General features: G+C 32.7%; 2 protein-coding genes across 2 annotated transcripts; both read left to right on the forward strand.

Annotated features, from left to right (window-relative positions):
* The first annotated feature begins 637 nt into the window (after positions 1-637).
* On the forward strand, positions 638-7,140 carry LOC100853064 (annexin D3). Its single transcript, XM_003634918.1, has 4 exons — positions 638-739; positions 6,123-6,335; positions 6,427-6,516; positions 6,934-7,140. The coding sequence occupies exons 1-4, from the start codon at positions 638-640 to the stop codon at positions 7,138-7,140; spliced, it is 612 nt and encodes a 203-aa protein (XP_003634966.1).
* Positions 7,141-12,130: 4,990 nt separating this feature from the next.
* Positions 12,131-20,504, forward strand: LOC100244780 (annexin D3). The gene is made up of 6 exons (XM_019217948.2): positions 12,131-12,206; positions 12,402-12,547; positions 19,086-19,313; positions 19,493-19,705; positions 19,793-19,882; positions 20,261-20,504. The coding sequence occupies exons 1-6, from the start codon at positions 12,131-12,133 to the stop codon at positions 20,468-20,470; spliced, it is 963 nt and encodes a 320-aa protein (XP_019073493.1). The 3' UTR covers positions 20,471-20,504.
* The last annotated feature ends 6,478 nt before the right edge of the window (positions 20,505-26,982 follow it).

The following is a 26,982-nucleotide window of genomic DNA, read 5'->3' on the forward strand; positions in this document are numbered from 1 at the left end:
GTTTCTTTCATAACATTCTAATTCTACATTTCTACTTTACTATTGTACCAATCTTTCTTAATCCAAGGTTTCAATATAAACGTGGAGTTGGTATTAATCCTGGTCTACTTCAAGCAGTTCATGAAGTCTTTGCAAAATTAGATCCTGCAGCAGAAGGTCTTAGTCAATTTGGAAATGAGGTAAATGATTATAGTTATAATATAAATTAAATAATTGAATTTCATTTACTCAATTTTTGACTTTCAATTATTTAATATGTAGCTTATACTATTTCGAGATGCAAAGAGAGGATTCAGTGATCGAGCGACGATTATTTCAAGGTCAAAATTGGTTCTCGATGAGTATTATTTGTGAATTAAGAATACATTACATTAGCATATTATTGTAGCTTTCTAATATAAGTATTGATATCATTTATTTGGTTGTAGTTGAATGGTGGTTCATGTATGGAAACCACACTCCTACATTAAGAAGGTTGGCCATCAAGGTTTTATTGCAAATTGTGTCATCTTCAACTTGTGAAAGAAATTGGAGCACGTTTGCCTTAATTCATACAAAGCAAAGAAATCGATTTGCTTACCTGAGGCTCCAACAATTAGCTTTCTGTTATTATAACATGAAACTAAAGATCCGTGATATGGAGGCAGAAAATGACAAATTTGTGGAGAAAGATTACCTAGATTTACTTGACATTACAACTGAGGCCGGTGAAGAAGAAGATAACCAATTGTTTCAATGGGTTAGACCTCTTCATTTAGATGATGAAGATGGAAATTCTGACCCACGAATTGTTGCACATGTCTAAGAAACAAGTGTTGATGTTGAACGACTGTTATTCGATAAAGTTCATACTAGTAGTTTCAACCAAGACACGAGAGATTCATTTCTATAAGGAACTTCTCAGTCGATAGTCACTTCTCGACCTTCTTTTGACTCCACGAGTGTTGAACATAGTAGCCGACCTAGTGCTACTAGTACTTCTGCTTCCGGTTATGATGGTTCAAGAGGAGAGGAGACCAATGATGGTAGTGACCCTGGAAATGATGGAAGGGATGTTAGACAATAGCAGCAAAGTGAACAACCATTGACATTTACTTATGAAGATGATTTCACACTGTACTTAAGATGAAGACCACGACTCTAGAAGAGTTAGTCTAAGTGTTGGAGCCATTGGAAAGCCATATAGAGGAAGACGACGAAGGATGACGCCATACAACGAGGACTCATTGTCGGCCAATTTTGAGTCAATGAGTATAGAGACTCAATTCAATGACTCGTCAAATGAAGCCAACATTTATGCCCCTTATGCAATGAGTTATGGTCAACTTCCTCCAAATCTTTCAAGTTCCATTAATGGAGAGTATGAAAGATATAACTATCCTTCTTCTACACAAATGTCGTTCTACCTTCCATATCAGATGCATGATTACTACTCAAAAAGTACTATTTGATAGCTTGTAATTAACTCTTTTAAAACACTTTTGAGTAGTAGTTATCACCTTTTAACCCAATTAACATATTAAGGACCCTTGCAATCAATTCTAATCAAATTGTGTTAAGTTTTGGTGTTTTGATAGCTTTTTGATCATCAAAGCAATCCAAGATTGAGGAGAGTTCTTTGGAATCCATGGCAAGGCAATGGAAAGCTTAGAAACATGAAGAACCGAAGCTTTGAAGTCCTTTGCTAATAAGTAAATCCAGAATGCAAGGAGTGTAAGATGTCCGGACAGGACATCCGGACACACCATCAGAGGGCATCCGGACAACATATCCATCCGAACACACCATCGAAGGCCATCCGGACAACATATCCGGATAGGATATGCTGTTGTCCGGGTGTGATAATCGTGAGTGCCGCGTGGGCTGTGGCAGGCTGTCTTTTTCATCCAAACACCCTATCCGGATAGGATATGCTATCATCCGGGACAACCTATTCGGATAGGATATGCTATCATTCGGATATTTCAACTCCGCCGACATTTCCACCCGGATGTCTCACATCCGGAAATATGCTTCGCCGCCATTCCACCCGGATGTCTCACATCCGGAAATCTGCTCCGCCACCATTCCACCCGGATGTCTCACATCCGGAATTCAGCTCCGCCGCCATTCCACCCGGATGTCTCACATCCGGCACATTCCATCCGGAGGCGTTTCAACTTCCCCGGACGGGCATATCCGGATGCTCTGATAGCGTCTACCCGGAGAGTTTCGCAGATATTTTGCACAGTGCCACGGTGTTCTCCTGAAGCTTCCCGATATTTGCGACCGACATTTTGAGATATTTTGCTTTAGATATTTGATGTCGGTGTTCTCCTGAAGCTTCCAGATATTTGCGACCGACACTTTGGGATATTTTGCTCTAGATATTTTATGTCTAAATTCCCAAAGTCTCCTTGTAACCCACCAATTATAGGATTCCTTAGTTATTAAGTTTGGAAAAAATAGGGTAAATAACCTCTTATATATAGTTTGTAATTTCCTTTACAGATGATATCGGATCCTGGGAGCTTGTTCTCAGAATATCTTGGGAGTTTGTTCTCAGAGATCAATCCTTTGTACAGTTTTGGAAGGAAGTAAAATACAGAGCACTTGCTCTGCTTTTGTTTTCTCATTCCTTTTCTTTCTAGCCAATCAAACTCTGAGGATTTTTCCTCAGAGGATGAGAGGCTAGGCTCTTTGTCTCTTGGAGTGAAGAAAGCCGGGTAAATTTCCACATGCATAAATTGGAAGTTTTGTTGTTTTAGTTTTTAATGAAGAGAAAGTGTGACCCGTTAATGGTTTTTATCTTTTTAGTTAACTTAAAACGTCTTTAAATCACCTGGGCCAACACTTGATAAGGCAAGTGATCTCCATCCATCGAGATGCACTAGTTTATCTCCTACGAGCCTTTGGGAGGTGGTTTGAAGGTAGGATTTTCTAGAATAGCCAACACTTGGTAAGCTTTTGGACTCCAAGGAGACATCCATTAGTTATCTCTTGCGAGCTTTTGACGGAAAATCCAAGGTTAAAGATCACCTTGAATGGCAAGTGCTAGGTGAGAAGTATGAGTCATTGCAAGATGCATCAGTGAGAGGGATTTAGTGTTTGAACCCATTAATGGGAAGCATCTGTACAAAACCAGTTTGGGAAATAACTATATGTTAAATCTCCAATGCGAGGAAAATAAACAAGTGACCGGAACTCCCTTTTTGTACAAGGAATCTGAGCCCAGTGATCTAAACTCCAAGAAACACTTTTCTTTGTAATTAAAATCAGTTATTATTTTTGGTTAGCTTAAAACTAACCTTTTCCACTAAAGATTGTGTTTTCTTTTAAAGCTAACCTTGAAATGAAAAGGCACCAATTCAGCTTTGAATTAATATCAATTGTGAAGTGAAAACTCATCCCAGTGAACGATCCTAGAGCCACTATGCTATAGTAGCTTTGTCTTTGTTACCCTAGTACATGGTGTAATAGGTTATAAATTTTGTTGATTACTCCTTGAGGACCAAAATCAAGGGATACCAGCTGGACACGAATCAGCTGAGACACCAATCGGGAACTAATCATGCAACAATAAGAGTTTCAAATGAGCACATGGGAAAACCCTGGATTTCCCATCTATGGACAGGTTTTGGGTAGGACTCAAGAAATTTATGCATGACATGTTCGTACTTACAATCAATACTATCGAAACTCCATGTCCTAGTATGAATATTGTTTTTAACAGGATGGACTCCCTTCATCTAACAATATGATGAAACCACATCGATCTTCATTTTGATATTAAGGATTATTATAATGTCATATGTATTATGTTTATGTATAGATTGTTTTCATTTAATAAAATCAAATATTTCTTAACTCAATTCTAGCTTTCTAAGTGTGCAATTCCAAAATTCATATTTTATATTCTTAAAATCCAAGTATTGAATCTATCGATATATCTCTATTTACTGATTTTTTTTTACCATATTTATTTCAATTACACTTACAAAATAATTTTAACATCTGTATTCTTGCTTATTTTATCATTCTTTGAAGTTTTCCAAGCATTCCCATCAATTTTGAATAATTTTCGTCTCACCAATATTTGTGTAAAAATATCCACTAATATTTATGATATATCCATAAAATCCAAATACCGATATATCCATGTTTACTGATATTTCAAACAATGGGTCTTACTCAACAATGGAAAAATGTATATCGCTCCTATATATGGAACAAAGAAACTTACCATATACGAAAGTAGCCCACTAATATTTTATAAGATAATATTTTATCTCATGACAATGATTGACGGACAGTCTATACTTGTGAATGTAGCATTAAATCAATACCAATACTAATAATTGAGAAAGGATTTAGAAAAGAAATATGGATTGTACTACTGCGTACAGAAGGAGCACTTTTACTTTAAGTCATTTCATCAAATGAAAATTAATCTTAATCAATAAGATTTATAATGATCTTGTGGGAAGCGCGTGAACAAAATTACTTCTCAATGTAATCTAGTTACTTTTCAATTAGATTTAATTATCTTCTTGATTGATCTAATTTAAGGGAAAAAATTACTTCTTTCAACTCCAATTTTCCTTTAGATATATTCTTTTTTCTAGTACTGAAATCTCAAAAGAAGTAATATATATAACAATGATGCTTGTTCACTAAAGGAGTGTGACGTTTGGAATTTATTCAAATATGACTTCTAAGTGGGTCTAGAAAAAGAATAAAGTTACAAAATTATAAAATTGAAAAAGAAGGAACAAAAATTTTACGCACCCAGGTTGTCAGAACAAAGACTTGTAAAATTAACCATAAACATTGCTTTAGATGTTCTCTTATGGGTCCTTAAAGAGGTTTTTTTTTTCAAGCTAAATTAAATATTCCCTTCCAACCCAATGAAGGGAAAAGGAAAATGGAATTATCTTGTCCTCATTGCACCTTTATGATATCCATTCACCTTTTCTTTTTTATAAAGTTGGTGATATAAAATGTTATTTGATGGTTATAAATACTAGATCTTGAAATAGCTTGTGAAATGAGTCTAATACACTTGGAAAGAATCCTCTAGAAGCCCTTTCTTAATTAAAAAATTAATTACAACATAGTTAAAGTGCCTATTCTCATATCTTATTCCGCAAAATTTTGTTATAGTTTGAACATTACTACTTGTCTAGAGAATCTCACATCAACACTAAAAGGTGTTTGATTATTAACATTATAAAATCTTTTATATTTGTAATTGAAGTGTTTTATATATCCAAGTGAATATGATACGGAACCTCTAAGCTAATGAAAGGTAGAGTACCTCCGCAAATAAGGCTCAATCAATGTTAGCGACCAGCCAATATGGGACATTGGACTTTTGTTTGTAAATTGTTGATGCCCAATCTCGCTTTGAAACCAAATGATGCGAGCCCATTTACACTCCCTAAAGCCTAAGCTAATAGGAGGTAAAGGTAGCTCCACATAACAGGTCCAACCAACATTAATCAGTTGATGTTGGAAATAGATAAATGAGGTTCTAATGCAATGAAAAAAGCAAATAAGCCAAAAGAAATAACCATTCCAGTAAGTAGTAACACCTAACATATTTCTTTCTTCTCAAAATTTTTAAGATCCAAGTGAAACTACTGAATTGCTCCTCTGATAGTGTAAAATTTCTCTTTATAAATTGAAATTCTCTTAATGGTATAAATGTGTTTTAAAGCTCCAATAACTTATTAAACCCAAAGCAAACAATATGTATATGGGAGCATGTTACAGACTAATATAAAGGTGACTCTTTAATCCTGGTGTGTGACTCTGTTTGTCTGACTCTACAAGGGATGTCCATTTATTTGGCTTGACAAACTCGTGCAAATGACATAACAAGGACATTGTGTCTACCAAGGTGGTAGGGTGATTATAATACCACACATCCAACATAGGAAATTTTTTTAGACATTATAGATATAGTAGACTCCTTTTAGTGTAGACACGTTTTAAAACCGTGTGTATTCATTAAGTACAATGCAGATACTATTTATATGGGAGGAAATGGGTTGGTATAATTTATATATACCATTGTTATAATCTTCTAGCATTATACGTTTTCACTCCCTAGATTGACTTGTATTGTGGGTGATGCATAGCTTCTAGTGGGTCTAGTGAGCTCATACAGGCATGATAGAGAATTGGTGGACTTTAATCTTGCAAAATTTGAGGCAGCTAAACTACATGAAGCCATTGAAAAGAAGCAATTAGATCATGATGATGTTGTGTGGATACTGACAACAAAGAATTTCTTTCAACTTAGAGCAACTTTTGTGTGCTACAAGCAAAGCTACGAAGTTGCTATTGATCAGGTTTGACTTCTAGACAATCAATAGGTAGATTAATTCCTTTCTTTTCCTTTTTTTTTAATACTAAAAATTAACTTTTATAAATTTTTGACAGGCCATTAATAGCAGTGGAAATGGTGATTTGGGCTCTATATTGCGAGGAGTAATTTGGTGCATTGTTTCCCCAGAGAAACATTTTGCTGAGGTGATGGAAAAATAGTTAAGGGAAGAGAAGAAAAACTTTGGACCTTAGAACTTTGGATCTTACCTTTGATGTTGTATTGGTTCCTGAAAAAAATAGAAATCCAAGTTGTTAGTCTTGTTCCAAACTATTGTTAGGCTAAAAAATTCTCTTCTCTTCCCCTTTTTTGTCTCAGCAAACCAAACACATCAAGATTAATGTGGTTTTGCCATTTGTGAGTCAATTCAGGTGTGCACATAAGCAACTTCTAAACGTTTGTTGAAGTTGCTTTAATGCATGCCATTGGATGTTCAAGAAGGTCTGAAACTATTCCAATGGAAGACTTTCTTCTTCCATGAAAGTTCGTATTTCTTTTATTAAAGCTTAATATGTAACCTTCTCATGAGCATTATCTTTCTCTATTGCATGATCCATCATCAGGTCATTAAAGCCTCCACTGTTGGGTACTGGACTAAAGATGAAGATTCATTGACAAGAGCAATTGTGACTTGGGCTGAAATTGATATGACAAAGATCAAAGGAGATTACTTCAAAATGAACAACACCAATCTCGATGATGTAGTTAGACATGATGCATTAGGGGTTTACAAAAGCTTCTTGATGGCCTTAATTGGAGCAAAAATTTGATTCTCTTGACCAAGTGTTTGCTGTTGTTCTAAATCACGGAAAACTGGCTTTATTCGGGATATATTTCCGTAATTCCCCATTGTACCGCAAAAGTTGAATTAGAAGAACCTTCTGAACGTTTATCTTAAAAGTTTGACCGTAAACCCAAGTATATATATGGTCTTAATCAGCTAATCAAACTAATTAAGCAGCCATTTCCAACCTTCAAGGCCTTTTGGACCATGAAATAAAATAATTAATTTACTCTTTTAATGTTGATTTTAGTCAATCCATATTTGTCATTCACTTTTCCTTATGAGAGGGTCCGATCCTTGATATCCTCCACTTCAATTCATTCTTTTTTAATTAAAGCTCTTTTGGTCTCATCAACTTGAATGATCTCTTTGCCCTTACAAATTGTCTAAAAATCTAAAACTCATTCAAAAGTCAAGCCCTTCACATGGCAGGTGGTAAATAGAAGGTTAATACAAAAGAATTGCAATAGAAGAGGAGACTTTACAAGAACCCCAACTCAGAGTGATGCGTTACATATAAGAAGAGAAAGGAATTAATGGATCATCTATGTCTGCATTGCTCAATGCGGTATTGACATTATGGCATTGAATGTTGAAACTTATAGGGATTGATTGAGTTCCAACTAGAAGCGTTGTGGAGATGTTGACTACTTTTGATCAATTCTTTGGAATCTTTCCTAGATGTATAAAGTTATTTGGTGCATTGCTAGTACTATCTTATTATGGACTAAAAAGAAATATAATTTGAAAAGTTTTTATGATAGACTAAGCACTTTTAAGTCATTGTGGAATTTATTCTATTTTTCTTCATCCTCTTGGTTGACAACTTGTGTGATATTTGAGTGAACTCCTATGTGCATACCATGAATCATGTTGGAACACTAGTACTAACCCTCTTGAAATATGTTGGAGAAGAACTAGCCATTGAGTAAGAGACTTTAGCTTTATTGGAAGGCTAAACAATAATAAAAGTTGAGGACCTCTCTAACCTTCTAGTAGAGGAAGATTCGAGGATAGTAATATCTTTACTAAAGAAGAAAGAAGAGTTCTATGAAAATTATATGAGAGGTCTTCCTAAGTATTTGATATTACCTTAGAGATGTGATGCTTCTTTTATTGGATTCTTTACTTAGTTAATCAAGTGGCGTAATCATTGATAGAGTAGTAAACAAAATATTTGATCTCTTTTTTTAGAATATTCTACTTCTAGGAGGAATTGATGGTTGTAATATATTTCTTACTTTTAATAAAGTGTTACAAGATTATTACAATGGGGAAGACATTTTCATGGTTCTTTATCTAATTAATAATTAAATGTTTTTGTTTTTTATAAAAGAAATCTTTCAACCACCAAAATATAACATCTAGAGGTCTATATTCTTAATCTTTCAATAAGTGAAATTCATTTTCATTTTATGATCTTGAACCCTATATCTATTTATATGATAGAAAGATTTTATTTATAGTTAAATGAATCACGGCCAAAAATATAATGTAGTTATACGAAGCAGCTTTGCGATTTCATCTTTTAATGTTATGTTCGATATCTTGATTATTGGTATGTGTATGCAATGGAATGTGACAACAAATTTTATTGAATTTTGGTGAACCAAAGTCCTTAATTTCTTTTAAAATATTTTTAAAAAATCAATGTTATCACCTTGTATTGTAACAAGTGGCTGTAACCTTTATAAAAAAAATTTCATGGTCAATACTATGGTTTTGATTCTTAATTAACTTCAAGTGGGACTACCCACACTTGCCCTCGACATAGATATTAAGTTCACAAAAACCAAAGATTACACCAAATTTTAAGAAATGTATGTTGTATAGAATGTAACAATATTGATTTTTTAGAAATTGAAAATTAATTTTAGCCAAATACTAAAATAAAATTTCATCCAAACCAAGAGATCTTCTCACCCGGTGCTATCACAAGACTCCTTAATTTGAATCAAAGGTATTCCAAGCAAAGGCACCTTGGTCTGTCTAATCTTGCTTCAATGACATTAATCCAAAATCATAAAATTTTTATTTTCATTTTGTATACAAAAAGATTTAACATAGTTTAATTCCCATGTTTTATTTTCCTTCAACCAATCAATTCAATTTGTTGATATTTTCATGAAGTTGCTAGAAATTTATTTTAGGTCGTGGAATATAGTTTGTATTGAATTTATTCTCCAATACATGACCATGTTAATGAAAAAATGTTGATTTGATTTTGGTTCCATATAGATAAAGTCTTACCACATGAAAATTGTTTTTTTCTTTCAAATAATGAAAATTATCTTTAGGTGTTGTATTAATTTAATTAAATTACTTATTTATTTTAAAAATTTATTTTAGAGTTTTTATAATTCAATTACGACTATAATCCTTTCTTATTTTTTTCTTCTCCCCTTAGTTCTTAGTATTTTCTTTGAAAATGATTGTCCAATTATATTTCCTAGGACATATTGCTTCCAAGTGGAATTATAGGCTAAACATTGGTCAAGTATTCATAACTAAACTATTTTAAAAAAAATTATCATTAAAGCACTATGGAGCAATTGTAGAAAGACCTAATTAATCCTAATGAGGGTTCCATGATCCTTCCAAGCGTTCATATTCACTTTTTCAAAGTTAGAAGACCTAAGCTTTCTTTTCTTGGGTTAGAAGAAAGAGCATTTATCCTAATGTCTATATTTATTCCATTATTAACTCATTTTCTTGGGAACTAAGTAACTCTATACCTCCTACATATAGCTTTAGTAATGATAAAAAGAAAAAGGAATAAAGTGCATGTGAAAGTAGCTATAATACCTTTCAAACGACAATGAATTTTATTTTACTTTATTTTTAAAAATTATAAATTTGAAAGTGTGTAAATTAAATAACAGCTTCATGTACCTAGATTTATGATACCCGTTTTGATTTACATAACATTCTTTGGGACCCTTAAAGATTTTCTAAGCCAAAGGAAAGGTGGAAACAATCTTCCCATACATTATTGCACTCGCATAAATCCCATCACCTTCTTTGAAAATGTTAATCTATCTTGGATCTATTTACTTGGAAGACTTAAATCGTGTAAAAATATCCTTGAAACAAACAACTTAGAATAAGAATTAAAATTTCAATAATTCTTTCATATATATATATATATATATATATATATATATATATATATATATATATATATTCATTTTATTATGGAACATCAACCTACCTAAAATCCCTAGGTTGCTTTAAAGACTTCTTTGATGCTATCACACGATGCAAAGAGTGGTATTATTGCACCCCAATAATTCCTATGATGCTCACATGACCTTTAATTGTGATACCACTTGTCGAATCAAGTTTTGACCACTTTATTTGAAAATAATTTAGTATTTGGCAACATTAGGCCAAATCTTTTTTTGCATTCGATATCATACCCCACAACTTGTTCTAAGAGCCATCATTTGAATAACTTATCTCCGAACTTAATTATATTTGCATACAATTGCTTTTGATTCAGACATTACATTTGTTTCTGCTACTCTATTTTACAAACAATTACTCTTTAGAATTGTGCAAAATATTAGTCTCCCTAGCTTGGATTTTTTTTTCTTTCAAAAATCGAAAAGAAAAGAAAATAATTTTTTTTTCCTTTTATAATTTTATAAAACTAATATAATTGAAACTATAAACAATTTTTCCTTTCCACATCATAATCTGTATAATAAATTCACTTCTCATGCATCTTCAAAACCAATTTGATTTGGAAACTTAAGTTGCAACTATTTCAAAGCTATGCATTCCATTTTTTTTTTTTAATTTTTTTTTTTGTTTCAGTCCCCCAAACAAATTTTTCTATCTTTTAAAGGGAAGCAATATACTTTTATCATGCTCTGTCACAGGTGTATACTATGTTGATTTGTCCGATTCTCTTTCAACTTCAATTGGATTTCACAAATCCCAAATGGGGTTAGGCCTAGTCGTTATATTAAGTGAAAACATATACAATAAAGCTATAAGGTGAAAGTTGGTCCATTTGGAAGTCAATTCAAGTCTCATCAACCTCATATCGCAGTAGAGATTTTCCAACCAAGCTTTATCTGATCGGATTTGAACGATTCTTCCTTAACCTGCACGTCAAATGTAAGACTAATTCCTTCTAGATTTTATATATTTTATAATTATCACCACATCAATCACATAGTCAATTTATTAAACATGAAATGAAATTAATAAAGTAAGAAATTGCTTTGATACACCAAAAGCCTCAAAAGTCTCTCAAATGGGCCCTTCTTTCTTTGTGAAGGCTCATGCAACTTGTTTGATGAATGCCAACTTTTGACATTACTTTCTTTGTAAAGTCATTATTTTATTTTTTGATGAATAGAAAAATTTATAAATTGTAACTTTTGACATTAGAAATTTTGGGCATTTGTATTTTAATGGGCAAATTAAATTATTTGACCTAGCAAAAAAAATGACCAAAAAATAGATGGAATAGATTTTTTCTCCATTTATTTTCTCGTTGAACAAGCATTAATTTCAAATAATATTTTTCTCAAATTATCATCATATTTGCAATTTTTATATTTTTTATACATTTTTCTTCCATCCTCTCGTTTTGGATTTGCAAACCTTCAAATTGTTTCCATGATGTCAGCAATGGCATATCCTACACATCATATAATGCTCTTGTAAAATAAAAAGTATTCGTAAGATATGAATCTCATGGGGAATCCTCTTTTAAGGATTTTGTTTGATGAGTTGTTTACATTGCGACGAAGATTACTTGTTGGTTTCCCATCAGAAGTGAAAAGGAAAAGACAAGAAAGAAAGAGAAAAAGAAAAAGAATAAAGAAGGGAGAGAAAGAAAGAGGAAAGAAGAGGTTGACACAATAGATCTTTCTAAAAAAGGTGAACAAATAAGTAAATGAATAACACAAGCTTTTCTCTATAAAGAGTGGTTCTCATTTTGGTAAAGAAAAATATGAAAAATGGCCACACTTACACTGCCTGCTGTAGCCCCTTCTCCAACCCAAGACAGTGAGAGACTTAGAGTAGCTTTACAAGGTTTCTATCCCTCTTCTTTTTCTTCTTTCTTTCATTTCTCGCATCTTCTTAGGTTTTTTCATTTTTCGTGAACAGTTTTAGAAGGTATATAGTTCAGAATGATATATATATATATATATATATATATATATATATATATAGCAAACTACTTTATTATTATGATTATTTTTTATTTATATGCTTATTTATACGTAGGGTGGGGAGTGGATCAGGAAGTGATAATATGGATATTGGGACACAGAAATGCAGTTCAAAGGAAGAAGATCAAAGAGACTTATCAACAGCTTTTTAAAGAATCCATCATTCATTGTCTACAATCTACACTCTCTGGTGTACTTGGGGTACTTTGTTTTCATATACTTCTCTGTTTTAATTTTATGAACAAAATATTTTTAACCTTCAACCATCGCTAGCTGTTAGGAATTAAGTTAGGTGAAATTAGATGGCTCCATAGCATGAAAAACAATATCAAGTATCGGTAATCAATTAAACGGGGACACATCAAGGTAGACTCCAGATACATAATGATCATTCTCATATATAAAAAATAGAATTAAGGATACATTGATTAATGAAAACTAATAATAGGAGAAATACAATCAAAACACTGCCAAGTTCTTTAATGAAATATGTACTTCATTCATACATAATAATAAGAGTACAATCTGGCCTTTATAGGCTTTTGGATACTATTGAATCTAACTATTAGAATTAAGGATACAAATATTTTCCTAACAACTAGATAATAAAGAGATATTTACAACTAAATATATAAATTTTCTAAATATTCCTACACTCCCCCTTAAGATGGATTGTAGAAAATTGTACATCCCCAACTTATCTATCAAATTTTCAAATAGTGGCCTACTTAAGATTTTTGTCAACACATCAGCAGCCTACTTAGTTGTAAGAATATAAGTTATGCAAACAACTCCTTCATCAATCTTTTCCTTGAAGAAGTGATGATCAACTTCAACAGGCTTAGTACTATCTTGATGAACTAGACTATGTGAAATATTTATGGTTACTTTATTGTCACAGTAAACTTCCATTGGCTTCTTGACCATAACTTTTAACTCTTCAAGTATCATTTTTAGCCACAAAATTTTACATATTGCATGTGCGATTTCTCTTAGTTCTACTTTGGTATTACTCCTAGCAACCACAATTTGCTTCTTACTTCTCCATGTTACAAGGTTTCCCTATGTCAATGAGTAATAACCTAAAGTAGACCTCCAATCATCCATTAAACCTACCTAGTCTGCATTAGTATAGACTTCAATGCTTCTTCCCATTGTCTTCCTAAAGAATAAGCTTCTTCCAAAAGTTCCTTTTATCTATCTCAAGATTTTGTGAATAGCTTCCATATGCTCACCTAATGGTGGATGCATGAATTGGCTAACATAACTTATTCCAAAGGCAATATCCGACCTAGTATGGGATAAATAAATGAGTTTTCCCACCAATCTATGGTATCTTCCTTTATTCATGGGTCCTTGAGCTAATTTGGTACTCAACTTGGTATTTGGATCCATTGGTGTATTAGCCGGTTTGCAACCAATCATGCTTGTTTCCTTTAAGAGATCAAAAACATACTTCCTTTGAGATATTGAGATTCCCTCACGGCTCCTTGCAATTTCCATTTCGAGAAAATAATGTAAGCTTCCTAGATCCTTCATCTTGAACTCCAAAGCTAGTTTTTCCTTTAATCGTTCCCTTTCTCCCTTGTCATTACTAGTTAAGATGATATCATCCATATAAACTATGACAATGGTTACCTTCTCATTTCTATGCTTATAAAATAACATATGGTCTGAGTTAGCTTAAGTGTATTCTTGATAATGTAGAGACTTTGAAAAACGATTGAACCATGCATGAGGAGATTGTTTCAAGCCATAGAGTGACTTTCTGAGTTTGCAAACTTTTCCAACTTTGCTTTCCTTGTCAAATCTAACCGAAAGGTTCATATAAACTTCTTCCTCCAATTCGCCATTAAGGAATGTGTTTTTCACATTCATCTATTAGAGAGTCCAATCTAGATTTGTTGTAAGTGAGAAAAGAACTCTAATAGTGTTTAATTTGACAACAGGAGCAAATATTTTCTAATAATCAATCCCCTAGGTCTAAGTATACCCCTTTGCTACAAGCCTTGCTTTGTATCGTTCAATTAATCTATCAACTTCGTATTTAATGGTGAATACCCATTTAGATTCCACTGTTATTTTCTCTTTAGGCTTTTAAACTATGTCCCATGTTCTATTTTTTCTAGAGCTTCCATTTCCTCCATGATAGCTTGTTTCCATGTTGGATTCTTCAATGCCTTTTCCACATTCTTTCGAAGATCTTCATCTAAAAGATTAGTGAAAAGTGCCTAAACTAAGGAAGATAAGTGTTCATATGCCACAAAGTTCGAAATTAGGTGAGGCGTACATGATCTAGTTCTCTCCAAATTTCCTTCCAAAAAATTCTTTTCGTTCAAAAACTTTCTACTTGAATTCTCCCCCTGAATTTTTTCTAAAAAAAAGTGAGTGTCTTAAAAAAAATGTTACATCTAGAGATATGAAATATTTTCATTTCTCACAAGAATAACACCCATATCCTTTTTGAGTGGTTGAATATCCAAGTAAATACACTTGTATTCTTAGGATCCAATTTTGAACGGGATGGATCATGATTGCGGACAAACGCTAAACACCCAAAAATTTTGAGATCAAGACTTGAGAACATGCAAGACTTTGGATAGGACTCTTGAAGATAGTTTAATGGAGTTTTGTAATTTAAAACACAACTCACCATGTAATTTATTAAATAACATGCAATAAGAATGACATCCCCTAAAGATATTTTGGAACATCACATTGAAACAATAACGACCTAACAACTTCTAACAAATGACAATTGCTTCTTTCTAAAATCCCATTTTGCTGAAGTGTTGATTTAAGAACTTTGATGAATTATGTCATGTTTGATAAGAAACTCATTCAATATAGAATTAAAGTATTTTGTACTATTATCAGTATGAAAAACCTTGATGTCTTTGTTGTATTGAGTTTTTACCAAACTATGGAAGTTTTTAAGGACTTTTTATTTTTCTTTTTTATATTTATCTTTCAAAAGATAAACCCAACACAATCTGAGTATAGTCATCAGTAAATGTAATAAACCAATGTTTGTTAGTAAGACTCTCGGCAGGAGGGGGACCTCAAATATTGCTATGAATCAATGCAAAAGGTTTTGAAGCACGATATAAATGAGAAAGATAGGAAACATGCTTGTACTTTGCTAATTGGCAAGCTTCGAATTGAAATGAGTCATTATTTTTAAACAATAATGGAAAAAGATGTATTAAATACAAGAAACTTGGATCTCCTAGCCTGCGATGGAAAAGCATTATTTCATCTTCACAGGAGAGAGAGAGAGAGAGAGAGATTGCACACCGTAGTATGAGCTTGACCATTCACCAAAAAATTCTTCTCAAAGTGGTATAATCTGTTAAACTCCTTACCATTGCGAACCGTCTTTCCCAAGATTCGGTAATTAAAAACAACACAATCAGTGGGAGAAAATTTTATCAAACAATTCGACTCTTTAGTGAGACAAATTTGACACATGAAGAACTTCCTTAAGTGAGATCATAGGACTTATCTCAATGTTGCCAATTCCAGCTATAGTCATATAGGATCCATTTGCAAATTGAACTCTGTGATTCCTGGAGCTTGGAGTATAAGATGAGAATAATTTCTCAAAACCCTTCATGTGATCTGTAGTCCAAAGTTTATGATCCATAGTTCACTTTTCCTAGTCAAACCACTGAAAGTAGTTAGGGGAATACCCTTTTACACCATTAGTAAGGTACTAGATATCTGATTTCCATATATTATTTTGTTGAGATACTACATTTGTTCTTTGGTGAGAGTGACACCAAGTGTATGTGCCTTTTATAACGTTTCTAGTTCTTGACTTATCTGGAGACCTTTCGTGTCACATCGTCCTCTTGCACTCCTTGGTACCTAATCAACTAGTTTACCATGAATTTCTCAACAATTATCTTTGGTATGATGTGGTTTTTTACAATGATCACACCACAACTATCCATTCTTTTGGGTGTTTGACCCACAAACAACAAGAGTAGAATTTTCCATGACAGGAGCTGATGAATTTCCTAGCATAACACGTTTGCGAGTTTCTTCATGTTGAACTGTTGCAAAGGCTTCTTCAATGGACGGAAGTGGTTTCATTCCAGCAAGTCTCACTTGAAGTCCATCTAGATCCTTGTTAAGACTACCAAGGAAATTGTAGACTCAGTCTTTCTTTATCATCTTCCAATACATCACCACATTTTCAGGGTTGCGCCACTAGCAAGTGTTGAAGAAATCTAATTCCTGTCACAATTTGGTCAAGGAATTAAAATATTAAGTCACGTCTAGCTCACCCTATCGTAGGTCACAGGCTTTGTTTCGTAGCTCAAGCATTTGAGACGAATATTCAAGGTCTAAGTATGCCAAATTTATAGCACCCTAGATTCCTTTGGTGGTCGGATAAAATAGTTATGAGTCTCTAATCCTGTATTAACCAAGCTATAACCATTGAGTTTTGCGTATCCCAATTGGAGAATGAGGGATTGTCACTCTTTGGCTAGGACATGGTACCATCCAAGGATGAAAATATCGGTAATCACGGATATATCGGTACTTCGATTTTACGGATATATCGGATATATCGGAGATATATCGGCGGATATTCTGGAAAAAAATATCGGTAGACTTAAAATTGTTAAAAACTCATGGAAATGCAAGGAAAACCTCATAATAATATAATTAGAAGTATAATTGACATTTTAAAGTTGTTTTATTGAAAAATTTGATATATATATGATATAATTTGCAATATTAGATGTAATTATATCATGTCGATTGATAAGAAATGTTAATTTTGTCATTGTTCTCATTATAAAGTCACATAAAATATTTCATTTCATTAAATATCAATAATTTGTACACATTAAATTCATTAAATAAACATATTTCATATTCAAAATATACTAGTTCATGTTAATTAAATTAATTAAATAATTTAGCATGTTAATTAAACTAATTAAATAATTTAGCTAAGTTAACTAGTTTAATTTAATTCTAAATGTGAAAATAAATCACAGATAATCATCTAAAATAAACATATCAAATTATAATTAAATAATCAAATTAACCTAAGTTAATTCAATAAAAATATAAAAATTAATTACAATTGAATGTAAAAATAGCATTAAATCATCCATATTGCAAACATACTAATTAATTGAAAATACATGAATTAATTACAATTGCAAACAAAATTAATTATAATTTAAAACAAATATACCTTAAAATGATTAAATAATTGAGCAACCTTAATAAAAATTGGAGTAATGAGAGAGCAAATGAAGAATGAAAGCAAAAATGGATGAAATAGATGAAATTTGGGTTATTTATAAAAGAAATTTGGGCCAAAATAGCCGTTGGAACATTAATTTACTGTTGAAAATCAATTTTGGCCGTTGGATAAAAAACTGGGAGCAATCGGGCCGTTGGATCGCCATATTACCATTGGAATCATATCTAGGCCGTCAGATCAACACGGGCGTGATCTGGGCCATCAGATCACGTTGCATGAAGGAGGGGAAATATCACCAAAAAATCAGCGATATATTGCCGATATATCATCGATATTTTGCCACCAAAGGCGATTTTTTCAAAACATCTCCGATATATCTCCCCGAACCGATATATCACCAATATATCGCCGATATTTTGGCGATATTTATGGAAATATCTGCTCTCGATTTTTCTCCACGAAATATCGTGTCGACCCCTCCCGATACACGATATATCGGTGATATATCGCCGATATATCTCGATATTTTCCTCCTTGGTACCATCTAAGTAGCCACTCTTTCCTTTACCACAAATTACTATTTGAACGGATCACAACCATTAAAGAAAAATTCTGTTCAATTTATGTGTCATGATTTGCAAGGTCAGATTGTCAGAAAGGCAGTGGGAATAATTTTAGAGGTTGGCTAGGAGTCATCATCATTGCTTGTTCCTGTCATCGATCGTTTTCCTCAACTAATTGTTAGCTTCAAAAGCTCTCATACCATGAAAATTAACAATAAGAGAAATACAAGCTAAAACACTACAAGTTGTTTAATGAAATATAAATTTCATTCATACATAATAATAAGAGTACAATCGGGTCTTTATAAGCTAATTAGTCCCACTATTTTTGGTACAATTGAAACTAACTCCTAGAAATAAGGATACGGATATTTTCCTAACAACTAGATAATAAAGAGATATTTACAGCTAAATATATATATCTTCTAAATATTCCTAATTTTTAGACAAAAAAAAAATGTTCTGCAAGGATACTAAACAAGGCTGTTTAAGCTGAAGATTTTGATGTTTTATGTATCATATTGTGAAGCACATGCTAATTTGTTGATGACAGTTGATATATATTATCATAGATATAAAGGGCATTGGGCTAGTTAGCTTCGCAGAAATTGAGTTCTCTCTCTCTCTCTCTGAAAGTGGCAGTCCTTTATTCCTGTCAAAAATTGAAGGAAGGAATGGTGTTCTATACAGCCTGACCTTAAATCCCATACCATTTTGCATCTGTCTATGCCTTCATTATTTTTCTTTAAAGGCAGATTAGGGTTCAATCCCTAGTTGAGTATAGGAGAGTATTTCTGGTAAAAGATTGTCCCCTTCATGCATATCTACATTGGCATCATCTAATGATGATTATGAGCCTAAAATATTTAATTCGCAGAAGCTAGTCTTCCCCATGTGAAACCCCATGCATATGGGACCATAATAGGTATTAAATGTTTCATAATAGAAAGCAATGTCCTATTGGATGGAAGAACCGCCTGAAAGGGATGCCAAGTTGGTAGAGAAGACCTTGAAGAGGGGGAAGGCGGGCATCACTCAACTGCAAGTCATTGTCGAGATAGCATGCGCATCATGTCCTAACCATCTAATGGCTGTCAGGCAGGCCTACTGCTCTTTATTTGATTGTTCCCTTGAAGAAGCCATCACATCCAAAGTTTCATCGTCTCTCCAAAAGGTGGTACACTCTCTCAGATATACAAGTCAAAATATATATGGATTTGTGATATCATTGTCATTTCTTTATTTTGTCCTATTAATAATTAAGAAAATATGTTTCAGTTTTAGGGTTTAAACTTAAATTTATGCACACCATTTGCATTTCTATGAATGACTTGCAATGTGGGTCATGCACAGCTTCTACTGGGCTTGGTGAGCTCCTACAGGTATGATAGAGAATTGGTGGATTTGAATGTTGCAAAATCTGAGGCTGCTAAGCTACATGAAGCCATTGAAAAGAAGCAATTGGATCGTGATGAAGTTATGTGGATACTTAGCACCAGGAATTTCTTCCAGCTCAGAGCAACTTTTAAGCATTATAAACAAAACTACCAAGTTCCCATCTACCAGGTTCAGTTTTTATATATGGTTAGTTAACAGATCTGTTCTAGCCATTTTCTTTTACTGAAAGTTGACACATATATACCTTCTTGACAGGCTATTATGAGCTCAGGGAGTGATGATTTGGGATCTCTATTGCGGGTGGTAATTTTATGCATTGATGCTCCCGAGAAACACTTTGCCGAGGTGATGGAAATATATAAATAAAGAAAATAAAATTTTTTAAGCTTACCCTGACTTGGTATTATGCATAGTGTTTCTTATGGTCTCAAATTGTGTGTCATGATGGTTAAAAATTTTCTCACCATCCAAACAGAGTGATAGGATGCTTTTTGGAGTAATCTTAAGGAAGATTGGCAGTAAACTTGCTTGAAGTTATTAAATAGGAACATGATTTTGAAACTTATAAAAAGGTTCTGGTTGGTACAGAACTTCATCTTCTGAATGAAAGTCATTTTTCTTAAACTGCTTCCATCAAAAGATTTTCTTCGTACTTGTCAGAGATAATATTAAACTTTAAGCTTCTCGTGAAATTTCTTTTTCCTTTGTTTGAACCATCACCAGGTTATAAGAGCTTCCCTCAGTGGTCATCGGACAGATGTTCATTCATTAGCAAGAGCCATTTTGGCTCGAGTGGAAATTGACATGATGAAGATCAAAGAAGAGTATTTCAACATGAACAAGGTAAGTCTTGATGATGCAGTGGTACGCAAAACATCAGGGGGCTACAAGGACTTCTTGACGACCTTAATTGGAGCAATCAGGCCTTTATAAGCTAATTAGTCCCACTATTTTTGGTACCATTGAAACTAAGTCCTAGAATTAAGGCTGCAGATATTTTCCTAACAACTAGATAATAAAGAGGTATTTACAGCTAAATATATATATCTTCTAAATATTCCTAATTTTTAGATAAAAAAAATGTTCTGCAAGGATACTAAACAAGGCTGTTTAAGCTGAAGATTTTGATGTTTTATGTATCATATTGTGAAGCACATGCTAATTTGTTGATGACAGTTGATATATATTATCATAGATATAAAGGGCATTGGGCTAGTTAGCTTCGCAGAAATTGAGTTCTCTCTCTCTCTCAAAGTGGCAGTCCTTTATTCCTGTCAAAAATTGAAGGAATGGTGTTCTATACAGCCTGAACTTAAATCCCATACCATTTTGCATCTGTCTATGCCTTCATTATTTTTCTTTAAAGGCAGATTAGGATTCAATCCCTAGTTGAGTATAGGAGAGTGGTTCTGGTAAAAGATTGTCCCCTTCATGCATATCTACATTGGCACCACCTAATGATGATTATGAGCCTAAAGTATTTAATTCGCAGAAGCTAATCTTCCCCATGTGAAACCCCATGCATATGGGACCATAATAGGTATTAAATGTTTCATAATAGAAAGCAGTGGCCTATTGGATGGAAGAACCACCAGTGGAAATTGACATGATGAAGATCAAAGAAGAGTATTTCAACATGAACAAGGTAAGTCTTGATGATGCAGTGGTACGCAAAACATCAGGGGGCTACAAGGACTTCTTGATGACCTTAATTGGAGCAAGAATTTGATTCTCACCGCACAATCTTAGCCTATTATAGTTGACTATACATTGCAAACTAGCTCTTTTTGGGAATTAATTAACTCATAATTTATTATGGTAAATAAGAGTGTTAGCTTGATATTCATTATTTTACTCCTTTTCTGGCCTATTCAGATTTGGGGGCATGAATCCATTTCCCTCGCATCCTAATTACTGGTTTCAGTTAGACATAGAAAATAAGTTTTATTATAGCCCAAAGTTTACCAAGTTTTGTTTTTTATAATTCTTTTAATAAGTTAAAAAACCTATCCAAAACTTCAACCACACACAGGGATGCATGATTTACCTGGATAACCACACACAGGGATGAAGTTTCTCAGACACTTTGTGTATGTAAAAAGTATGTGGTTAGAGATCGTAAAGCTATGATCCACTACTTCGAAAAATGGTACACAAATTTACCTAGTGGTAATTACTCTTAAGACTTATGTCCTAGAACCTATACGGCCAAATCTCATGTCTAGGACTTAATTTTTGGAAAACCCAAACCCAAACATAAATTATGACCCAGACTCCATTTTTTTTTACTCCATACCTTGATCGGGTTCACTTTAATGGTGGACTTAACCTTGCCTTGGATTGTAGCTAGAGGTTGGGATTGCAAGGTCAAAGATGGAATTTGAAGGGTCTTCTTTAATATCAAGTGTTATGCCTATTGTGATCATTATTTTATGATTCCTTTTTCTCTCTTGTTCCATTTTTATGTTTCATTCCTTTACACGTGTCTTTATTTTATTAGTCTAACTGTTTAAAGGAGAATCTTAGCAACGATTTTTGTCTTCTAGTAAGTTCATGATGAGAATTCGGCCATAGCTTGATTCTTATGTTCACCTAGATCGTGTTGACTAGTACATGAGACATGACTGAATTCATTATGAGGTTTAGTTTCGTACACATCTTTATACAAGAGCTAATTTGTGTTGACTTTTGGACAAACTTATCTACAGTAGATAGATTCCTAAATCATCTACTTCACTTGCCCATTTTTTTCTCATGTGTATGCTCCATCAAGGAGTTTTTGGGTGAGAAAAATGTTTTATCTATATCTATTTTATTTTGGTAGAGTCATTTGCTCCCTAGGAGGGTTATCTGCACAATGATATTAAGTGGTACAAGAATTATAGTCCGTGTTTTTTTTTTCAAATGTAGAAGAGAAATGGTTAACTTCACTCCTTCTAAACCCCACCCATTATACTTCCGTATTATTAGGTAGACAATCTTTTTAGCTCATGTTCTTAATAATAAGGGTCATTTTACCCTTCTTATGGTATTAAAAACTTGAGTCTTCATCCTTTGATTTTTTACTCATGTGTGTTCGAGTCCAGTGGATCCTTTTACATGGGTGGTGGACGAGTCTATAAACTAAATAGACTAATAATCTCTTAATAAACAATGCTCTATTTAATGATGTGACAATGGTTTTTGTTTTGTGAATTTGTTCTTGTTTAGATGTTTTCTTGAATGTTGGCATGGGTTGCCTCTTGAATGTTGGCATTGCTTGCCTTTCATACTTTTGCATACTTGTTAGATTTACTCTATTTTGAATGAATATTTCATGTTACAAAATTCGTTATTCTTGATAGGTAATTTATGTTGATTGTTCTTTTTATTTATGATCATTTAGTTTATAGCATGCATTTTGTTCTAATGGTACTTCATCTTGATGGGTATGTTGTTTGGACGAATGTTTATTTTATATAACTTCTAATGCACTCAAGTAATGTACAGTACAAAAGATGACATGTCTCAATGTCTATAGAGTATAGTGCATAATTAGAATAGATAGTATAGGGAAACTAGAAATTACTATTGAATAATAAATCCAATTATTATGACATCATGTCATGCTTTTAAGCGTTCTATCTTAACATCCTCAAACTCAAACAATTTTCTTATTTTCCTTGAAAATGATTTCAATTTGTTTAAAATTTTGAGATGATTTAAGTGTGAAAATTCATTCTATGGCTACCACCTCCTTATATTCAAGTCCTCCTAGCCAATTATATTATTTAAAACCATGTACTTAAACATAGGTTCATCACTAGTTTTCCATCTAGACAATTCAACTATATAAATCACATTTATCTTAATACAAACACAAATCTATACACTATAACTTTAATTTATAGAAAATATACAAAGAATGATATAAACATGAAAATATAAGGAAAAAAATGATGTTGAATCAGTTTAGCAACTAGCTCCCCAAGTATAGATATAACTCCAAACTTTGAACTCCATTCTTGGACCTCTCCTCCAAAACTTAACTCTCCAACTCAAGAGAAAAGAATATGAAGCAGAGAAAAAACCTCAAGCCAAAAGAAGGAAAAATGATCCAAAACACTCCTCCCCCACTAAAGAGATCTAGTTGAAAAGTCCCATCCTCCATGCATATTTGCTTACATGGGCAACAACATTGGTTTTTGTTGGAAAGTGTTCTGAATTCCTAATTAATATAGATTCATTTTTGTAAAGAATATTATATAGAATATTTGTCACATTCACTTGTCATTATAATATTAGATTTTTTTTTTATAAAATAATAAAAGTTATTAGGAATATCTCTATAAATATACTTGATCATAAGGTAAAAGGTTATAAGATGAAGGTGGGTTTGTGAAGGCAATACATGGTGTATAGAGATGTGAAAAAGAATAGGAGACACCCAATGAAGCAAGCCGCGCTAAAACCCCTTCTACCTTTGCATGAAATATTTTACTTTTATGTTATTGAACTAATATTGTTTACATTAACGCTTTTGTTGACATAACAAATTGGTATTAAACCCTAGGTTAAAGATTTCTTAAAAAAAAAAAAAATAGAGCACACAAGATGATGACAAAAGGAATTTTAGTTGAAGGTGAAGTCGATTGTTCCCTCCTTGAGATGTGATACAAAAAAAATGCACCATGAAGAGATGAAAGATTGACTTAATAAAATTTGATCAAATGTGGAAATTGTTGGAAAGTGTCTTAAATTCCTAATTAGTATTGATTCATTTTTGTCAAAAACATTGTATAGAATATTTCTTATATTTACATGTCATTGTAATATTAGATTTCCTTATAGAATAAGGAAAATTATTAGGAACATCTATATGAATACGCTTGGTTATGATGGAAAAAGCTATGAGGTGGAGATGGGCTTATGAAAGTTATATGTGGTGCATGGATATGTGAGGAAGAATGGAAGACACCTATTGGAGCAAAGAAGCTCATGGTTCAGGGTGTAGATACAAGGATTAGGGAAATATATGATATTTTGGGAACCCAATAGTTGAATTTGGTTTTTATCTTTTGTAATATTCTCTATAGTATGTTAGAATGATTCTCTCCCATCCATTGATGTAAGCATATTTGATCAAACCATATTAAAGCCTCATGTGACTTTATATGGATTGTTATATCTTTGTATTTTTTAACTAATATTGTTTACATTAAAGCTTTTACTAGAACAACAATTTTATTTCTAAGAAAATACACGCTCCAAACTCAAATTGCACCATTTTTTATCCTCTAGATTTCAACACGTCAGCTACTCACATTCTCTATATCCTTCTATTTGCTTTCATCACAAGCAAATGAAATATGGTCTTCAAGTTTGTGCCAAGTGTCCTCCACTAATCCTTAGGTACAAACTAAGAAGATCCCTTCACTTGCTAGCATTTGTAGTGGAGAAGCATACGTAAACCCCCATCAAAGTTGAAATTTTTTATTTATAGACACAATTGGGGAATTGATTTGAGCATACCTTAATATGGTTTAATATTGAGTTGTCACAAGTACAAGGATGAACTACTCAAATAGTGGTAATGACATTCAAGGAAGGGTTTCTAAAGGGGTCATAACTATTTAGAGCCCATGAGTACCCTATGTTGGAAGAGGAACTTAAGGTAAGACAATCACAACAACCAACCATAGTAGTAGTCTCATTCACCATAGGGCCTTTAAATGGGACCTAAAAAAACTACTCCACTAGGAGAAGAAAAGGACAAAAAAGAGTGGTTGTCACCTTTGCTAGAGAAGAGAGTTATAGTGTGTACATAATATTGGAAGAACCTTGCAACTAGTATTTGAGGGTTCATAAGATAGGATATTTCATGTTCATCATATACGAAAAGTTCCACCATACCAAGATGCCACACTATGATCCCCTACTCATCACTCTTAGGCTATATTGGGTTCTCGAAAAATTTGAAGGAAAATGTAAGGGAAAGAAAATAGAGAGGAAAAAAAAGAAAATAAATAATAAATAAAAATTAGATTTAAAGTAAAAAAATTATATATATTTGCTATTTCAAATTCATTTTACTTATTTTAACTCTTCAATATAAAGATTAAATAATTCAAAAGTATATTAGTTTTGAATTAATTTTAATTATATTTTATTTTCTTTTGTATTTTTCTTAGTATAACCAAACATGAAAAAAATGATTTTTCTTTACTTTTTTTTTTTCTTTCCTTAATACTTTTGAGAACCAAACAAAACCTTAAAGTATTTAATTTCAAGGTTAGGAGGATCTTGTTCAACTTTAATACTATAGTTGACCTCTTATACTTGTCAACCTTTGAACACAGAACTACTAACAAACATGTTACAGGCTACCTTGTTTAACTTGTGAGTCTTGATGTACCAATGATAATAGGATTTTTTTTTTCTTGTATACTAATTCCTTTCCTACCCTTAATAGGTTGAGTTTAGAAAAAATACAAATAGATTAGGGACAAGTTTGAGATTTTTTTAAAAAAACTTGAATTAGATTTGGGTACATTCCAGTATTATCTTACCCTACGTCACTCTATCCACCCAAATTATAAATAGAATTAAATAAAAAAATATTTTATTAATTCATTTTTAATACATATAAAATAAGAAAAATACTTTTCATGAAATTAAATAATAATAATAATATATAATATTTATTTATTTATAAGTTCTATTTATATTTTAATATAATAAAAACTTTAAAAGATAGAAACAAAAAAAATTATAAATAGAATGGGAAATGTTGTTACTCATCTTGACCCATCCGCTAACATTATTTTATTTTATTTTATTTTATTTTTTGGCAGTTGAGGGGAGGGACATAACTTGTCTTGAACCTGTGCCTCTGTCATTCCTAAGTTGATGACATCCTCTATAAACCCCTTGGCAAGATCATGCTTCCCATGATAAGGCACCCTTAAATCCATGAAGTAGAAGCTACGCTTTCATCTTATGACCATAACATCAAAATTCTTAATTTGAAGGGATTACATGATTTAGGATGATCAATCATCATCTCGAGTTTGTTATTCCATGGCCATGTGGGCAATGAAAAGATTAGCGTGAGCGAGGTATCTAGAACTGCTCCTATTCCCACTCCCTAAATAATAATTACCAAGTGACTCTAAAGTCAATGGAAAAAGGAACACCAAACCTAGGAATAGCTAATGATGGAAGAATTTATGCTCATCGCCTTGGGAGAGAAACATTGATAATGATAGGAAGCCAGTTGAAAGCCTACGAAAAAGAAATGTTCAAAAAACTTTTTGTAGGAACATAGGGATGTCTTTCCCTAGAATAGTGAACACAATTGGGATAAATCTACAACTAATATGGCATAACCTAAAAATGGAAATGTGTAACAAGTCAATTAAATAGAAAGTTTGATTATTCACTCTTCAAAAGCAATTTGCCATAGT

Source organism: Vitis vinifera, chromosome 13 (genome assembly GCF_030704535.1).
Source record: "Vitis vinifera cultivar Pinot Noir 40024 chromosome 13, ASM3070453v1".
Taxonomy (NCBI): domain Eukaryota; kingdom Viridiplantae; phylum Streptophyta; class Magnoliopsida; order Vitales; family Vitaceae; genus Vitis; species Vitis vinifera.

What these genes read in the sequence shown, in the direction of transcription:
- LOC100853064 (XM_003634918.1), top strand. Translation starts at nt 638, where the DNA reads ATGGAGGCAGAAAATGACAAATTTGTGGAGAAAGATTACCTAGATTTA. An exon ending in ACGAAGTTGCTATTGATCAG is followed by an intron (nt 6,336 to 6,426) that starts GTTTGACTTCTA and finishes AATTTTTGACAG; the next exon opens with GCCATTAATAGCAGTGGAAA. An exon ending in CAGAGAAACATTTTGCTGAG is followed by an intron (nt 6,517 to 6,933) that starts GTGATGGAAAAA and finishes ATCCATCATCAG; the next exon opens with GTCATTAAAGCCTCCACTGT.
- LOC100244780 (XM_019217948.2), top strand. Translation starts at nt 12,131, where the DNA reads ATGGCCACACTTACACTGCCTGCTGTAGCCCCTTCTCCAACCCAAGAC. An exon ending in ACTTAGAGTAGCTTTACAAG is followed by an intron (nt 12,207 to 12,401) that starts GTTTCTATCCCT and finishes ATTTATACGTAG; the next exon opens with GGTGGGGAGTGGATCAGGAA. An exon ending in CCGAGAAACACTTTGCCGAG is followed by an intron (nt 19,883 to 20,260) that starts GTGATGGAAATA and finishes AACCATCACCAG; the next exon opens with GTTATAAGAGCTTCCCTCAG.